The sequence below is a fragment of the Astyanax mexicanus genome, chromosome 3 (genome assembly GCF_023375975.1).
Source record: "Astyanax mexicanus isolate ESR-SI-001 chromosome 3, AstMex3_surface, whole genome shotgun sequence".
NCBI classification, from domain to species: Eukaryota; Metazoa; Chordata; class Actinopteri; order Characiformes; family Acestrorhamphidae; genus Astyanax; species Astyanax mexicanus.
In genome coordinates this window covers 4,489,397-4,503,720 of record NC_064410.1, presented here as the reverse complement: position 1 = coordinate 4,503,720, position 14,324 = coordinate 4,489,397, and the positions used below count along the sequence as shown (strand labels likewise).

The 14,324-nt window shown below is 39.5% G+C and overlaps 1 protein-coding gene across 2 annotated transcripts in view; it reads left to right on the top strand.

Moving 5' to 3' along the window:
• Window positions 1-206: 206 nt before the first annotated feature.
• Window positions 207-14,324, top strand: part of col5a3a (collagen, type V, alpha 3a) — a 142,209-nt gene continuing 128,091 nt past the window's right edge. For both annotated transcript variants that reach the window (XM_049476060.1, XM_049476059.1), the window contains exon 1: window positions 207-590. In XM_049476060.1, the coding sequence (XP_049332017.1) occupies window positions 503-590 (88 nt within the window). In that variant the 5' untranslated portion in view covers window positions 207-502. The remainder of the gene's footprint in view (window positions 591-14,324) is intronic.

The window sequence follows — 14,324 nt, the reverse complement described above, 5'->3', positions numbered from 1 at the left end:
GGTGTAAGTGTAAATCCAGCCTCAGTATTAAACAATTATCAACACTTCCTCCAGCCTGCCCTCAGCTTTACTTCAGCCTGTCCCTGGAGACCCGCTTCGTGGGAGGGGAAGGAGAGAAATAGAGAAAGAGGGAGGGAGTGAGGGAGGAGGAGGAGGAGGAGGGAGGGAGAGAGAGAAAGTTTGTGAGAGGGACGAGAAGTGGATGAGAGAGGGACACAGTGTGGAGAGAGCGGACTCGGTGACACTCCAACTTCTCCAACAACGTCATCATCATCTTACCATCTTTATTCTTCTAACGTTACTTCTACTACTACTGGAGTGGGCTCGAGCCCCACACTGTCCACTCCTTACACACACACACATTTACACCCTTATACACACCCTCACACACACACACATACACACACACACACATCAGTCTACCCTCGCATGGCTGCAGGCTGCTGCTGCTGCCTCCTCTAGTCTCCGGGTAGAGAGTCAGACGGCGCGAGCTGTGGGAGATATGGACCGGCTTAGGGGCTCCGCAGCGCGTGCGACGGGGCTGCTGCTCGCGCTCCTCTGCGGGCTTCACGCCTCCACCGCGCAAACCGGTAAAGTATTCGCAGATTGAGCAAGCGTTGGATCTGTGTTTTCACTTTATTATTAATAAGGGATTATTAGAAAGTTTTGAGTTTGCACTGATTTGTGGCATCCTTTGCACTTGCCATGTTTTTTTTGGGGCTGTGATTTAAGAAAAAGTTAGGAAAAGTTGGGAAAAGTTTGAGAACCACTTAGAGAAGCTTAAAAAGCTCATGAAAAATGACAAATCTGGTCTTTTTTGGTCTTTGTTGAAGTGAGTTTAAGTTAGTCTGTATGTAACAGCAAACGATTCAGAGTTTTAGTGATTTAATGATTCAGTGATTCAAAGATTCAGCGACTCAGTGAATCAACTAGAGATTCAACAATGCTGCTGCTTCTGGTTTGAACTTGTTCATTTGAGTCATTTCAGGTTGTATTCGTTTGATTAGTATATTAGTGTGTTTGTGTGTGTGTGTGTGTGTGTGTGTGTGTGTGTGTGTGTGTGTGTGTGTGTGTGTGTGTGTGGATTAAAGCCTTAATATACAGCTCTGGAAAAAATGATATCACTTTTTACCAAATAAAAAAAAAACCCTGGAATATTACCAAGAGGAAGATAAATGATCACAAGCCATCAAACTAACCTAAACTGCTTAAATTGTTGCTTGAACACTAGGAATGGAATAAAGTTATCCAAAAGCAGTGTGTAAGACTGGTGGAGGAGAACATGATGCCAAGATGCATGAAAACTGTGATTAAAACCCAGGGTTATTCCACCAAATATTAATTTCTGAACTCTTAAAACTTTATGAATATGTTTTCTTTGCATTATTTGAGGTCTGAAAGCTCTGCATCTTTTTTGGCCTCTTATTTATTTTTTCAGAGCTGTATATGCTTTTTGAAAAAAAAAAAAAACCTCTAGTTGTCAATATTCTGCTCTGCTTTTATGTCACTTTATAAAAGTGTACAAGAGTTAGGAAAAGTTGGGTAAAGGCTGCACATATCTACCTACACAGCTAAAACAGCCATTTAAAGCGACTTGTCTGGTCTTTGCGTTGTTTTACTTAAGTGCGTCTGTGGGAGGGAGCAAAAGATTCAGCGATTCAGTGATTCAGAGAGTTAGCGATTCAGTGATTCAGAGAGTTAGCGATTCAGTGATTCAGAGAGTAAGCGAATCAGTGATTTAGAGATGCTCTTGCTAGTTTAAAGTTGTTTATTAAGTCATTTCAAGTTGTATTAGTTTGATTAGTGTGTATGTGTGTGCGATTAGAGCCTTAAGCCACTCTTTCAAAGTAAATGTACTTTATGGAAAATATCTTACTTCCAGTTGTTAATACTCAGCTTGATTTGTCTTGTTACTCTACAAGAGTACCTCTATAGCTACTCTACATCTACATAGATAGCTAAAACAACCATTTAAAACAACTTATCTGGTCTTTTTTTGCTTTGTTTTGCGTTAGTTCGTCTCTGGGAGCTAAAGATTCAGAGAGTGATTCAGAGACTCAACGTTTCAGCGATTCAATGATTCAGAGATGCTTCTGCTTCTGGTTTAAAGCTGTTCATTGAGGTGTATTAGTTTGGTTAGTGTGTATGTATGAATGAGTAGAGCCATAATGTACTTTAAAATAAAATATATATACTTAATGAAAAATATATTACCTCCAGTTGTTTATACTCAGCTTGATTTGCATTGTTACTCTACAAGAGTATCTATAAGAGTTATGAGAAGTTACACATATCTACCTACATACTTAAAACAACAATTTGAAACTACTTATTTGGTCTTTTTGCTTTGTTTTATTTGAGAAAAAGATTCAAAGATTTAACGATTCAACGATTCAGTGATTCAGTGATTCAGTGATGCTGCTTCTGCTGCTAGTTTGAACTTGTTCATTGAGTCGCTTCAGGATAGGATTAGACTCTATAAGTGTGTGTGTGTGTTTGTGAGAAAATTAATGTGTGTGTGTGGTGAGCATGTAAATACGCTTTAAAGGTCACTGTTTTCCTTAAGAAGATGAACATAAATGTTTTTTAAAAGTTTATACAGCCTTTTAAAGACCATATTTTGTAGCTATGCTCAAATTTGACTTCAGATTTTACAGGTTATTGGAGTTTTAGCAGTTTTAGCAGCTTTAGCAGCGTTTGTTTGGTTTTAGCCTGTGGGCCTGATTAGCCCCTGAGGGCGGTGACGTCACGGTGGCGTTTGCTCGCGAGCCGTGTCGCTTTGCTGTGAAGCGGTTTAACGTTGGTACGAGAAATAGCCGTATGGGAGATCACTGAGCAGATTAACATTCCTGGCGTGAGGCAGGTCGACAGCACTTTGGCCTCACATACACTTGCTTTGTAGCAAAGCTCGCCAACTGCACCCCACAGCCTGTCATTCATTTATCCCCCTCAGCTGTAATTCCATAGCTATCAAAAGTATTAACTGCAATGCTGCATGATAAGAGCTTTATCTCCCTCAGGAGTCCCTCAGTTGGTGTTTTTGTGGTAAACAATGTCTCATAGGCTAGTGTGTTATAGTCATAGGCAAGGGCACATTTAAAGGGGCATTAAACCTTCTGATTTTAACTGAAAAATGCAAAAAAAAAAAATCACTGCAGTGATGTATGGGTTTAGGGGTGGGGCAGAAGGGAGATCTGATTGTGCTTATGAGATCAAATCATTTTCAGAATCAGTTTCTTTGATCTTGCAGTTTATAGGTAGATGTTTGAGTAAAATTGAACTTTTATTGTTGTTGTTTTATTCTATAAACTACAGATTTTTTATACTACAGCATTTATTTGCAGTAAATGAGAAATGGCTGAAATTACAAAAAGATGCAGAGAAAGAAAACAAGTTCATATTCATAAAGTTTTAAGAGTTCAGAAATCAATATTTGGTGGAATAACCCTGGTTTTTAATCACAGTTTCCATGCATCTTGGCATCATGTTCTCCTCCACCAGTCTTACACACTGCTTTTGGATAACTTTATGCCTTTACTCCTGGTGCAAAAATACAAGCAGTTCAGCTTGGTTTGATCATTCATCTTCCTTTTTATTATATTCTATATTCTATCATTTTGTTGGAAGGTATTCAGTTTGGTAAAATCCAATAAAGTTATAATTTTTAAGTGGTCTCTTATTTTTTTCAGAGCTGTATGTAAATGCACTGCTTTATGTGACTTGGCAAAAAAAAATAAAAAATGATATGAAAAAAATGTCATTTTAGAGGATTTTTATTGCGACATTCTTCAAAAAAATGTTGACACAATATAAAGAACAAGTGGAGATGGGCAGATTTAAATTATGTGAACTGGAACATGGATAAAAATGGACTGGATTAAAGAAGTTACCAGTTTTACAAATACATTAGCATAATCTGCTCATGTGCAGATTGTATAGTAGTTATAGTATGAGGTCAGACATTGTTACTCTGTGCTTTTTTCTGTGGCAGTTAATCATCTGGACACAGAGTTGTGTTCCCATTGTAGACAGAACTCTAAGTCATTAGTAGCAGGTGAGAGATGTGTCCTGAGGGTGCATTTAGCGAGACAGTGCAGATTCACAGGTGCCTGAGGGACCGTATTGTGTCCAGACGCTGGAGATACCTGGGGTTAACCCTTTCAGTGCCAGCACATGTTTTGGTGCTAAGTTGTCTCCACGAGTAGAGTGTAACTGTGGGTCCAGATACAACCTGGAAGACAGTAGAAACTATTATCATTAGAAGGTCTGTAGTTGATCAGTGTGAATCTGTTGGACCACCATGGCAGCATCTTCAGGGGAATCTTGTGGGAACCTTCTCTGAATGTCCAAATAAGAGATCAGTAAGTGTTTAATGAGATACGAATGTGGGATATTGGCATGATATCAGTTCTAGCGACTGCAATACTCTGAGAACAGAATCTGCGTCTTGTTCTTAACTATGCTTACTGTATTAGCATAATCTATAAGCAAGTATTTCCCTTGTAGAAGAAGCTATTAGAGGCAAGTGAGAGTGTCCTGAGGAAAAGTTTAGCAAGAAATTGTGGATTCACAGGTGCCTGCAGGGACCGTATTGTGTCCAGACGGCTGGGGGTTAACCCTTTCAGTGTCAGCACGTGTCTTTGTGCTAAGTTCTTTCCACATGTTGAGTACTGTCCATTAGGGCTGCATGATATTGGAACAAAAAGTTCGACTCACGCTTCTCAGGCAGCAGCAGCCTGTTACTTATTCAGACACAGAGACAGCGCTGTGTATCTACTTCTTGTGTCAAGAATCGAAACATTGCAACATGACACGTTTGATTTAATTGCCTTAAGTGACATCACACGTCCTGCGATGATGATGCTTAAATGATATATGGTGAGGCTCACAGTCCATCCTATCTACGATACGATATTATCATGAAACACTGCCCACAATAATAATGATATACGACAATACTGTAATACTGTGATACTCGATGTAACGCAAGACAATTGTCTACAATACTTCAAAGCATCTGTGTTACTGAAGAGGATAAAATACTCACAAATATGCAAATACCAGGAATTATGGATTTATTTGTGTTAGTATTTTAATACCATGTATCAATTCATCGCAATATCAAGATATTGTCCCACCCCTACTATCCATCCATCTTATTCTTATCGGCTTTTCTTGGACAAGGTCATTGTAGGTCCAGAGCCTACCTGGAACCGTTGAGCGCAAGGCAGAAATTTCCTCCAGAAAGATATGGAGAAATATACAGTTTAGGGCTGCAACTTATGATTATTTATATCCATTTTAATTAGGTCAACTAACCTGTTGATTATTTAAGTCAGCATTTGTCAGTAAATTTCTGCCATGCCCTTCATCTCTGCTTCCTGTGGGCATGGGTCTCATAATAGTACACAAGGCGCACCGGATTATGCGACGCTAGTAAGGAACAGGGGCGTCTCCATGTTTTTCTTCTAATTCAGCATTGTTTTTACACAGTAAACGTGCAGACTACAGTCTGATATCCTCACCACTGAACGACGCAAGAGCTAGCGCTAAGTACGGTTAGTGGCTAATGCTAACTCTGCCTCAGTCTCAGTGCTGGAAAAACTTCGCTAAAACTCCTGCGTAGTGGCTTTACTGCTTCGTAATCATGACGATTTTTAGAAAATAAAAGGATTTTAAGTGCGCCTTATAGTCTGAAAAATACAGTACAGGTTTTGTCTTACATTGGCAAATGTTATAAATGTTATAAATCGATATAAATTGTTTATAATGTTGATTAATCATTGCTGCTTTATTTCAGCAGAGACTATAATCGTCAATAGGTCTATAAGTACTGTAGGTCTGTAGTTGATCAGTGTGAATCAGTTGGGCCACCATCGCAGGCGGCATCTTCGGGGAAATCTTGTGGGAATCTTCTCTGAACATCTAAAGAAGAGAATCAGTAAAGCAACATAATGAGATATGAATGTGGGATTTTGGCATGATATCAGTCCTTTATGATGAGTCCGGATGTGGTTTAAACTAAGCGACTGTAGAACGGAATCTGCTGCCTGTGCATAACTACATGTGTTGGACAGTAGAACACTGCTTTGTTGTCCTGGTTGACGTTGGGGGACGGAACGCATTCCTGCGAGCGTCTCGATGTTGTGATGTCTCTCTTCCTGTACACATTTTTCCAGTCAGGCTCGTTCTTCTCTGGGCTCGTTTAGATGCAGCTAGTCATATTTTTATTTTGTGTGTTGAACCTCCGTCTCCTTCATATCAGAGAACAGCATGCCTCTTTTACCCTGGCAGGGTGACAGAGGGGAATTCTCTCTCGATCTCTCACACAAACACACACACACACACACACACACACACAAAAACACACACAAAAACACACACACACACCCCATGTGATCTTGCTGCTTCACACGACCTGTTTCGACTCCCCACAGGAGAACAGTAATGCATGTTTCTCTTTGATCCCGCTACAAATAACTTACAAAAGCAAGCAAATAAAACAGTATGTATGAGATCAGAGAAATACATGACGACCAGAGACTGAGGGCTACTGGTCAGAACCATGAGAGATCCTTCAAAATGTCACATTTCCCCACCGCGCCATAACCTGCCAATCAGCCTTCTCTCCAAACAATCTGGAATTTCCCAGCATACACTGTACATCAATATATGTTGATAACAGAACCCAGCACTGAGCGGCACCCCCTCTCCAATCTAAAACACTATAAGCTGGAGTGTAAACATCTGGTCTGCAGAGACAGCCCCCACCGTTGATCTCAAAGCAAGTAAACCCAAGAAGAAAGGGGAAAAAAAACAACCCGTGTCATCAGTGAATTGAGACACGACTGGGAAAAAATGGCCTAATAAGGAGATAGGGAGCCCAAGAACGGGCGGAAAAAACGAGAACGGGCGGTAACTAAAGTCACGCCGAACGCAACAGAGAGAGACAGGGGAGGAATGTAAACAAAAGCTCACGAGAAGCATTTTATATGTATTTTTTTCATTATCTTTCATTATAGTTCAAACAACCTCACAGGCCAGATGTTTCATGCTTCTGGTCCACATCTGGCCCGCGGGCCGCCTATTACGACCCCTGTCCTAGGGTCATCGTCAGATTCAGACAGAATTATGTTGATCTACATCGAAAAATGTTGTGTTCTAAAGGCAGGTTCAGACTTAATTTTGTGGTCTAAAGTCAGGATCAGACTTAATTTTGTGGTCTATAGTCAGGTTCAGACAGGATTTTGTGGTCTACAATCAGGTTCAAACTGAATTTTGTGGTCTAAAGTCAAATTCAGACAGAATTTTGTGGTCTAAAGTCAAATTCAGACTTAATTTTGTGGTCTAAAGTCAGGTTCAGACTTAATTTTGTGTTCTAAAGTCAAATTCAGACAAAATTGTGTGGTCTACAGTCAGGTTCAGACAGAATTTTGTTGTCTACAGCACCTTTATATACAGAATTGTCTCAGACTGCAGTTAACACTGTGTGTAAACATCATTCATTGGTAGATATTGTGTGTAGGAAATGAAACATATCTAAAAAAAAAACAGCACAAAAGTGTCATCAAACACACACTCCACCTCGGTCACATGACCTAATGTTGATCTCACTGCAGGCCTTAAAGAAAGGGTCTTAATGCTAGGCTGGAGGGGACGTCGGGGGGTAAACTGTACTGTTGTCTTTATAATTCGAAGCCACCCCACCCGTGCTGTTCAAACACATAAAAGACAGGAAATCATATGGAACATGAAATCCATCCTGCGATGAAGCACCAAGGGATATGTTAAGTTAAATAGACAGCAGCCGGGGGTTGAAATATATTGTTCTTTTTCTCTGTTATTTCAGCAGCGGCCTTCAACATCTTAAATATATCCTCCTCTTTAGAAAACATAAAAATAGTTGCAGTGTATAGTCAGATATCAGATGTCATTTTATCATTTTTTCATTCATTTTAAAACATCTAGTTGTCTAGTTTTGTTCTTTAATATAATTAAAATAAATTATATGTGAGCTCCAGTGTTTTGATATAATGTTGCTTTAGTCCAGTGGAGGAGTGGGTGGGGAAAAACGATAGGATTTTAGCTCTTGCTCATGAATATTCATACATGCATACAGTTTATACAGTATCACCTCTGATTGGCTAACAGCACTGCACGAGAGTTAGAAACGTTTTAAGTTATTAAGTTATAAAGACATTTTAACACTAATTACAGTCTTTGCAATGTCATATCACACTTTACAACATGTGTAATGCTGTACTAAGTGAAGTTCAGCCTCTGACTTGGTCTTAGAGTGTCTGTAAAACGTGAAAATCCACCGGAGATCCTATGTAAAATTAGTAACTTACACTCCAAAGGTGGGTAGTCCAGGTCCAGAAATTAAAAATTCACCCTTGGGTTTTGTTGGCTTTTTACTTTTATCTAGTGTAAACAGAACTGTTCTTAAAATACACCTACCTATCTCAATTGTACTTCGGTGGTGGTGTTCCTCCATAGACAAATTCTAACCAAATTCTTGTTTCTTAGCTCTGAATTACTAGGGAAAGCATATAAATAACACTGATGTGATGTTCGCACAAATAACACAGGAACACACTGCCTAATGCTGTTCTTAGCGCTGTTAGCTCCTCCTATCTGACGAGACTGTGTCACTGCCTGGCTTCAGCTCTGTGCCTGTGGACGGTCGCGAGCCAAGGTTGGCGGGGCCATGAATACTAATTCACGGGTTAATGTAGAGGTGTACAGGTGCTTTTCCTGATTGACTTGTATTTCTGAGGATTTTCTTTTACTAGCTGCTGCAGACAATGAAGTTGAGGAAGAGTTTTATATGCAGCAAATTTCACAAAGAACAAGAAAAAGTGCATTTTAGCAGCTGTCTAATGCTCTATCAGGTCTTAATACACGATAATTGTTCATTGTTCAGCGATCTGTGAACGTGCTGTAGTGTGTTGGTGTGTTTTAGTGGTCAGTGTCTGCGACTGACTGCATGCTGCAGGTGTTTCCTCAGTGGGCCCTGAAGCTCTGGAGCAGTCTGGGCCTCTGGCAGAGAGCAAACACCAGCAGAACAAACTGTAGAAGGACAGGAATGTGAGAGTGATGTCTAATGATGCCCAGCTCACAACTAAAGCACTACTGCAGTTCTCAAACAAGTTCCCAGACTCACACACTTGTACACTTGTATCTGCTGAGCTCTATAATAACTGGATCCACTCGTATGGAGGGTGACTCTGGCGGCAGGCCTGGAGAAAAGCCTTCCCTTAGTTTTAAAGCTCAGTTTTACAGAGAAATTGGACGACAACACTGGATCATCTGCGTTCTTTTAGAAGGATGTTTAGCACACAGTAAAGCAGCGTATCAGAGCACTCTGTTTAAAGTCTGTTTATCCAGACTTTTACTGCAACATAAAGAAGATTGTCTCATATAAGTGTCCACCAGCCAGAGTGACGCCATATCTCCTTAATATTGGAAAGATAACTTAAAGCAGATCCAAAACAGCAACTTTACAGGAGAGAAAGAGAAAGAAAAAACATTCTAAACTTTTAATGAAAGTCAATGCAAAAAAAAAAAAAAAAAAGTGTTTATTTTAGGTCATTTAAAAGTATTTCTATTGGCCCATTGGCTTCTCAAACTATGTAGTAAACAAAAAATCTGAAAAAAAAAAAGATATTTTTTTATTGGACAGTGACGAGATTTAGCTTTAAAACACTTTTTAATGTTTTTGTTTTGTAACTGTTTTGATTAAAGATAGGCAGTATCCTACAATGAGAAGAGACTTTAATGAGAAGAGTCAAAGGGATAATTAAGGTTGAATTAAGGGTGATTGAGATTTTGGATCTAATGGAATAGTCAAGATATACAATTTTGCATGAATGTAAAAAAAATAAACTATAGTTTTTGCAAAGCGCTACCTGTTAAAACACAAAATCAAAATGAACATCTTCAGTATTGCAGAAATGGATAATTTGTTTGTCTGTTTTTTTTTCCATTAATACATTTCCATTAATTCAACATTTGTAATCATACTGACATTTTACCATTATTTGAACAGTATTAAGTAAGTCTTGTGTTTCTTGGCTGTTGTCCCACTGTTACCACTGTTATTTTTCAGATTATAAGGTTCACTATCAAAGTACGTCTATTTTCTGATTTATTTTCATACATAAGGTGCACCGGATTATTTGGTGCATTAAGCGGCACAAGTAAGGATGTCTACATTAAAGTGAGCAAGGATGTCGCCATGTTTTTCTTTTAATTCATCATGTCTCGCTGCTGAGGGGGTGCTGAAGTAAACAAAACTGCAATTCTTAAAAAAAAAAACACTTTATTTTAAAGTCAAACAAGTGCTGGATGTTAATCTACACAGATTTCTCTCCTGAAAACTGTTTATTTGGGAGAGCAAAGCGCTTCTGTTTATTTACAGTGAGCTTAGATTTCCAATATTTTGTCTATGGGTGAGTTTTCAGTGAAGTTTAGCATTAGCCCCACATAGCTTGTTTTAACACGGTGTAAACACAGAACACAGTCCAGTATACTCGCCTCTGAATGGCGAAAGTGCTAGTGCTGTGGTTAGCGGCTAATGCTAATGCTGCTGCACCCAGCCTTAGTGCTAGAGAAACTTCATTGAAAACTCACCCTTATAACACTGTACTTTAGTGGAGTGGGTTCACTGCTCCTTAAAACTTGACTGGTAAATTCAAGAACTTCATAAATAATCATACATTATAACTTAACATGTAGTAATCATTTAGCAAGATGTTTATTAAGTATTAGCAACAGCACATCAGTACATAATTGATAAGATCATCATTAGAGAGGTTTTTGGAGGAGCCTGTTTGGTCCGGACCTTTCAACTTTTACACATTGGTCCAAACCAAAATTTGGTCCAATCACTTAAAGGTGGTCTCTACCCGGATTAAACTAAACCATGGTCTGGTTAGATTGCAGTATGAAACCGCCTTTTTTAAAGTTCTAAACAAAGCTATTATCACCCATTAAACAATAGAAGAAGAAAAAGAACACGTGTAAAAATGTGAAATGTCATCAAAGAACCTACAGGATGCTTGTACCACACTTGATACCAGAATACAGCATCAAAATACTGCAAATATCAGGCCAAGACACCTTAATTTAGACCAAGACTTTTAGAACAGTGTCCTATTTATTAAGGAAAAACTTTTTTTTTTCACTAGGAAACACTAATCCTAACAAGATTCTGCTTTTAGAGACAATTTGTGTGTAAAATTAGATCACAGCCAAACCATTTTCATTTTATATGGGTGTTTCCACACTTTAGAGAAACCCTATATACTTTAATTTAGTTCATTTAAAGTAAGTTAAATCTGTATATTGTACTATAAGGTGTTACCACAAATGAACAAACAGTCTGTGGCGCTTTTTTTTTTAAATTACTGCTGCTGTTTAAGAGCGAACGCAGCGCCTCAGTGAAAGGCTACACCTCTTCTTCAGCAGTGTGGTGACAGCAGGTCAGAGTGCACCGAGGCCACGCCCTGGACCAGGGCCTGCAGGGTGCCGGTCTTTGAGAGAGTTAGAGGAGCTCCTGGGAGTGGCTTAGATCTATTGTTCTGCTCATCCCTGCTTTACTGCCTCTGTCCACTCGCTCCTCTCCTCAGAGCCCTGGAGGTCACAGAGGTCACAGCTTGGCTAATTTCATTAAAGCTAGCCTGGTAGGGGAAAGACCAAGCTGGGAAATCCTGGAAAGACCCTGCAGATAAACCTCTGTTCATTAGTTAGATGTCAGGGTTTGTTGACACAGATTAAACCAAGCCTTGCATTTCTCTCTCAGTGGGAATTCCCTCTTTTTTTTAGACTAGGAGTGGCTTTTATTTTGGAAAGCAGACTCATGATGAGCTTGTGGTTTGAGTTTATAACAGTGTGCGAGGTCACTGTATGGAAATGTGATGGTTTCCTTGCTGTGTGCAGAATAAAGCCATATTTCTCCACCCAAAATCTGAAAGCCATATACAGGGGTTGAACAATGAAACTGAAACACCTGGTTTTAGAGCACAATCATTTATTGTGGTGACGGACAGTTCTGGTGGAAACAGGAGAGTTGAGGTTCACATTGAATTCTGCGTGATTTGATCAGCCGTGGTTTTATGTTTTTTGGATACAATCCGGGTTAGCACCCGAACATCCCTTTCAGACAGCTTCCTCTTACAGCGTCCACAGTTAATCCTGTTGGATGTGGTTGGTCCTTCTTGGTGGTATGCTGACATTACCCTGGATACCGTGGCTCTTGATGCATCACAAAGACTTGCTGTCTTGGTCACAGATGCTCCAGCACGACGTGCACAAACAATTTGTCTTCTTTTGAACTCTGGTATGTCACACATAATGTTGTGTGCATTGCAATATTTTGAGCAGAACTGTGCTCTTACCCTGCTAACTGAACCTTCACACTCTGCTCTTACTGGTGCAATAATGTGCAATTAATGAAGATTGGCCACCAGGCTGCTCCAATTTAGCCATGAAACTTTCCACACTAAAATGATGACAGGTGTTTCAGTTTCATTGTCCAACCCCTGTATAACATTATTGGCTCTAATTTTGCTCTGGTTGAGTGCATCTACTAAATTCTGTAAACTAACTGAACAGAAGCCAGCAGAGGTCATTCTGTGCTAAATCAAATAGTGGCTCATGCATGTATTAGAATGTGTAAAACTAACATGACTCATGGAGGAAGCACAGAATTTAAAAGGACTTAACTCCACTAACCGGACTCCCCTTTCAAGAGTACATTACTCAGCCCAGTGTGGTGAGTATTGGAACGTAATAGACGTAGCTAACACTTAAATACAAGTAAGAACATTTTCTCTTGAGAGACCATACATACAGAATGTTACAGAAGCTCTGCATAATGATGCATTACAAAGTTTACCTGGAAAGTTAACTTTTTTGCCTACATTGTTCTGTAGGGTTTGATTTAAAATGTATGTTTTCGCCTGATTGCCTTTCATTACAAAGTGGCTCATCACCAAAACAGATCGAGGGCAGGGTTGGATACCATATTAATCTTACCAGGTGATGCATCATCATGCAGGTTTCTTGCAATTTTTGCAACTCCTCCATTTCTTGTGGTGGAAGAGTGTTCCCCAGGCTTGAGGAAAGGCGAGAATGGAGGTTAATTAAAGGATCTGAATGAGAGATTGGCTCTTTGGAACGATCTCAAAATCCCATGTCCTGTTGCGACTTTGCGGAAACCTCGAGCTCAGTGATTCATTCTGAATCACCAGGAAGAGCATCCCTTTCTTTTTAAAGCTTTTAAACAGCTCCGATGCTCTTTATGGAGTCATCAGTATGTCTTCAAACCATTTGAGATGAATTAGGGATGAGAGAGAATGAGAGAATGAGAGCTGCACAACCACAGACCGAGCTGTTTTTTGATTCTTCCCTCTTTTTGATGATGATGTTGTTCAAGTGATTCATATTAACCATAAATTTCTGCTGCTTCCAAATCGAATTTGCTTGATTAAATCAGGGACACCAGAGCAACCGAGCAACCACTTCATGCAGCCGTTTGGGACAGAAAGAGCGGATGACGCGACTTTTCCCCGGTGAAGAGAAAAATGCTCACTATGAAAGTGTAAACACTGCGGAGGAGCACTTTTAAAGTTCCTTCTCAGAGGAGGCATTTCAGAGCTTGTTCCCAGTCCCGTTGTCCTGTTTTTAATGGCATGAGGATTTGCAGAGGTCAGAGGTCAGTTATTTAACAGTGCCATGTTATTCCGAGTCTCTCAAAGCTGCAGTTCCTCACAGAATGTAGTGAAGAGCAGAATGTAAACTTCTGTGGGGGGGAAACACTGACTTTGAGGTAGTTAAACAGAGTCAAGCTGAACTTGCTTTTCCCATATGGCGCTTTTCCACCGATGTTCAGATTCACAATGTTCTGATTCAGGAACCTAATTTTGCAAAAAATATGAGTTTCTTTGATCGTACCAAATGAAAACCTCTGGAATATAATCAAGAGGAAGATGGATGATCACAAGCCATCAAACCAAGCTGAACTACTAAAGCATAAAGTTATCCAAAAGCAGTGTGTAAGACTGGTGGAGGAGATTCCAGGGCTATTCCACTAAATATTGTTTTCTGAACTCTTAAAAGTTCTAAAACTTTATGAATATGAACTTGTTTTCCTTGCATTATTTAAGGTCTGAAAGCTTTGCATCTTTTCATTTTGTGCAGATAAATGCTCAAAATTACAACATTTCTATTGGGAATTTGGGAGAAGGGTTGTTTGTAGTTTATAGAGTAAAACAACTATGTTCATTTTACACCTCTAACTAACTACCTTCTACTACCAG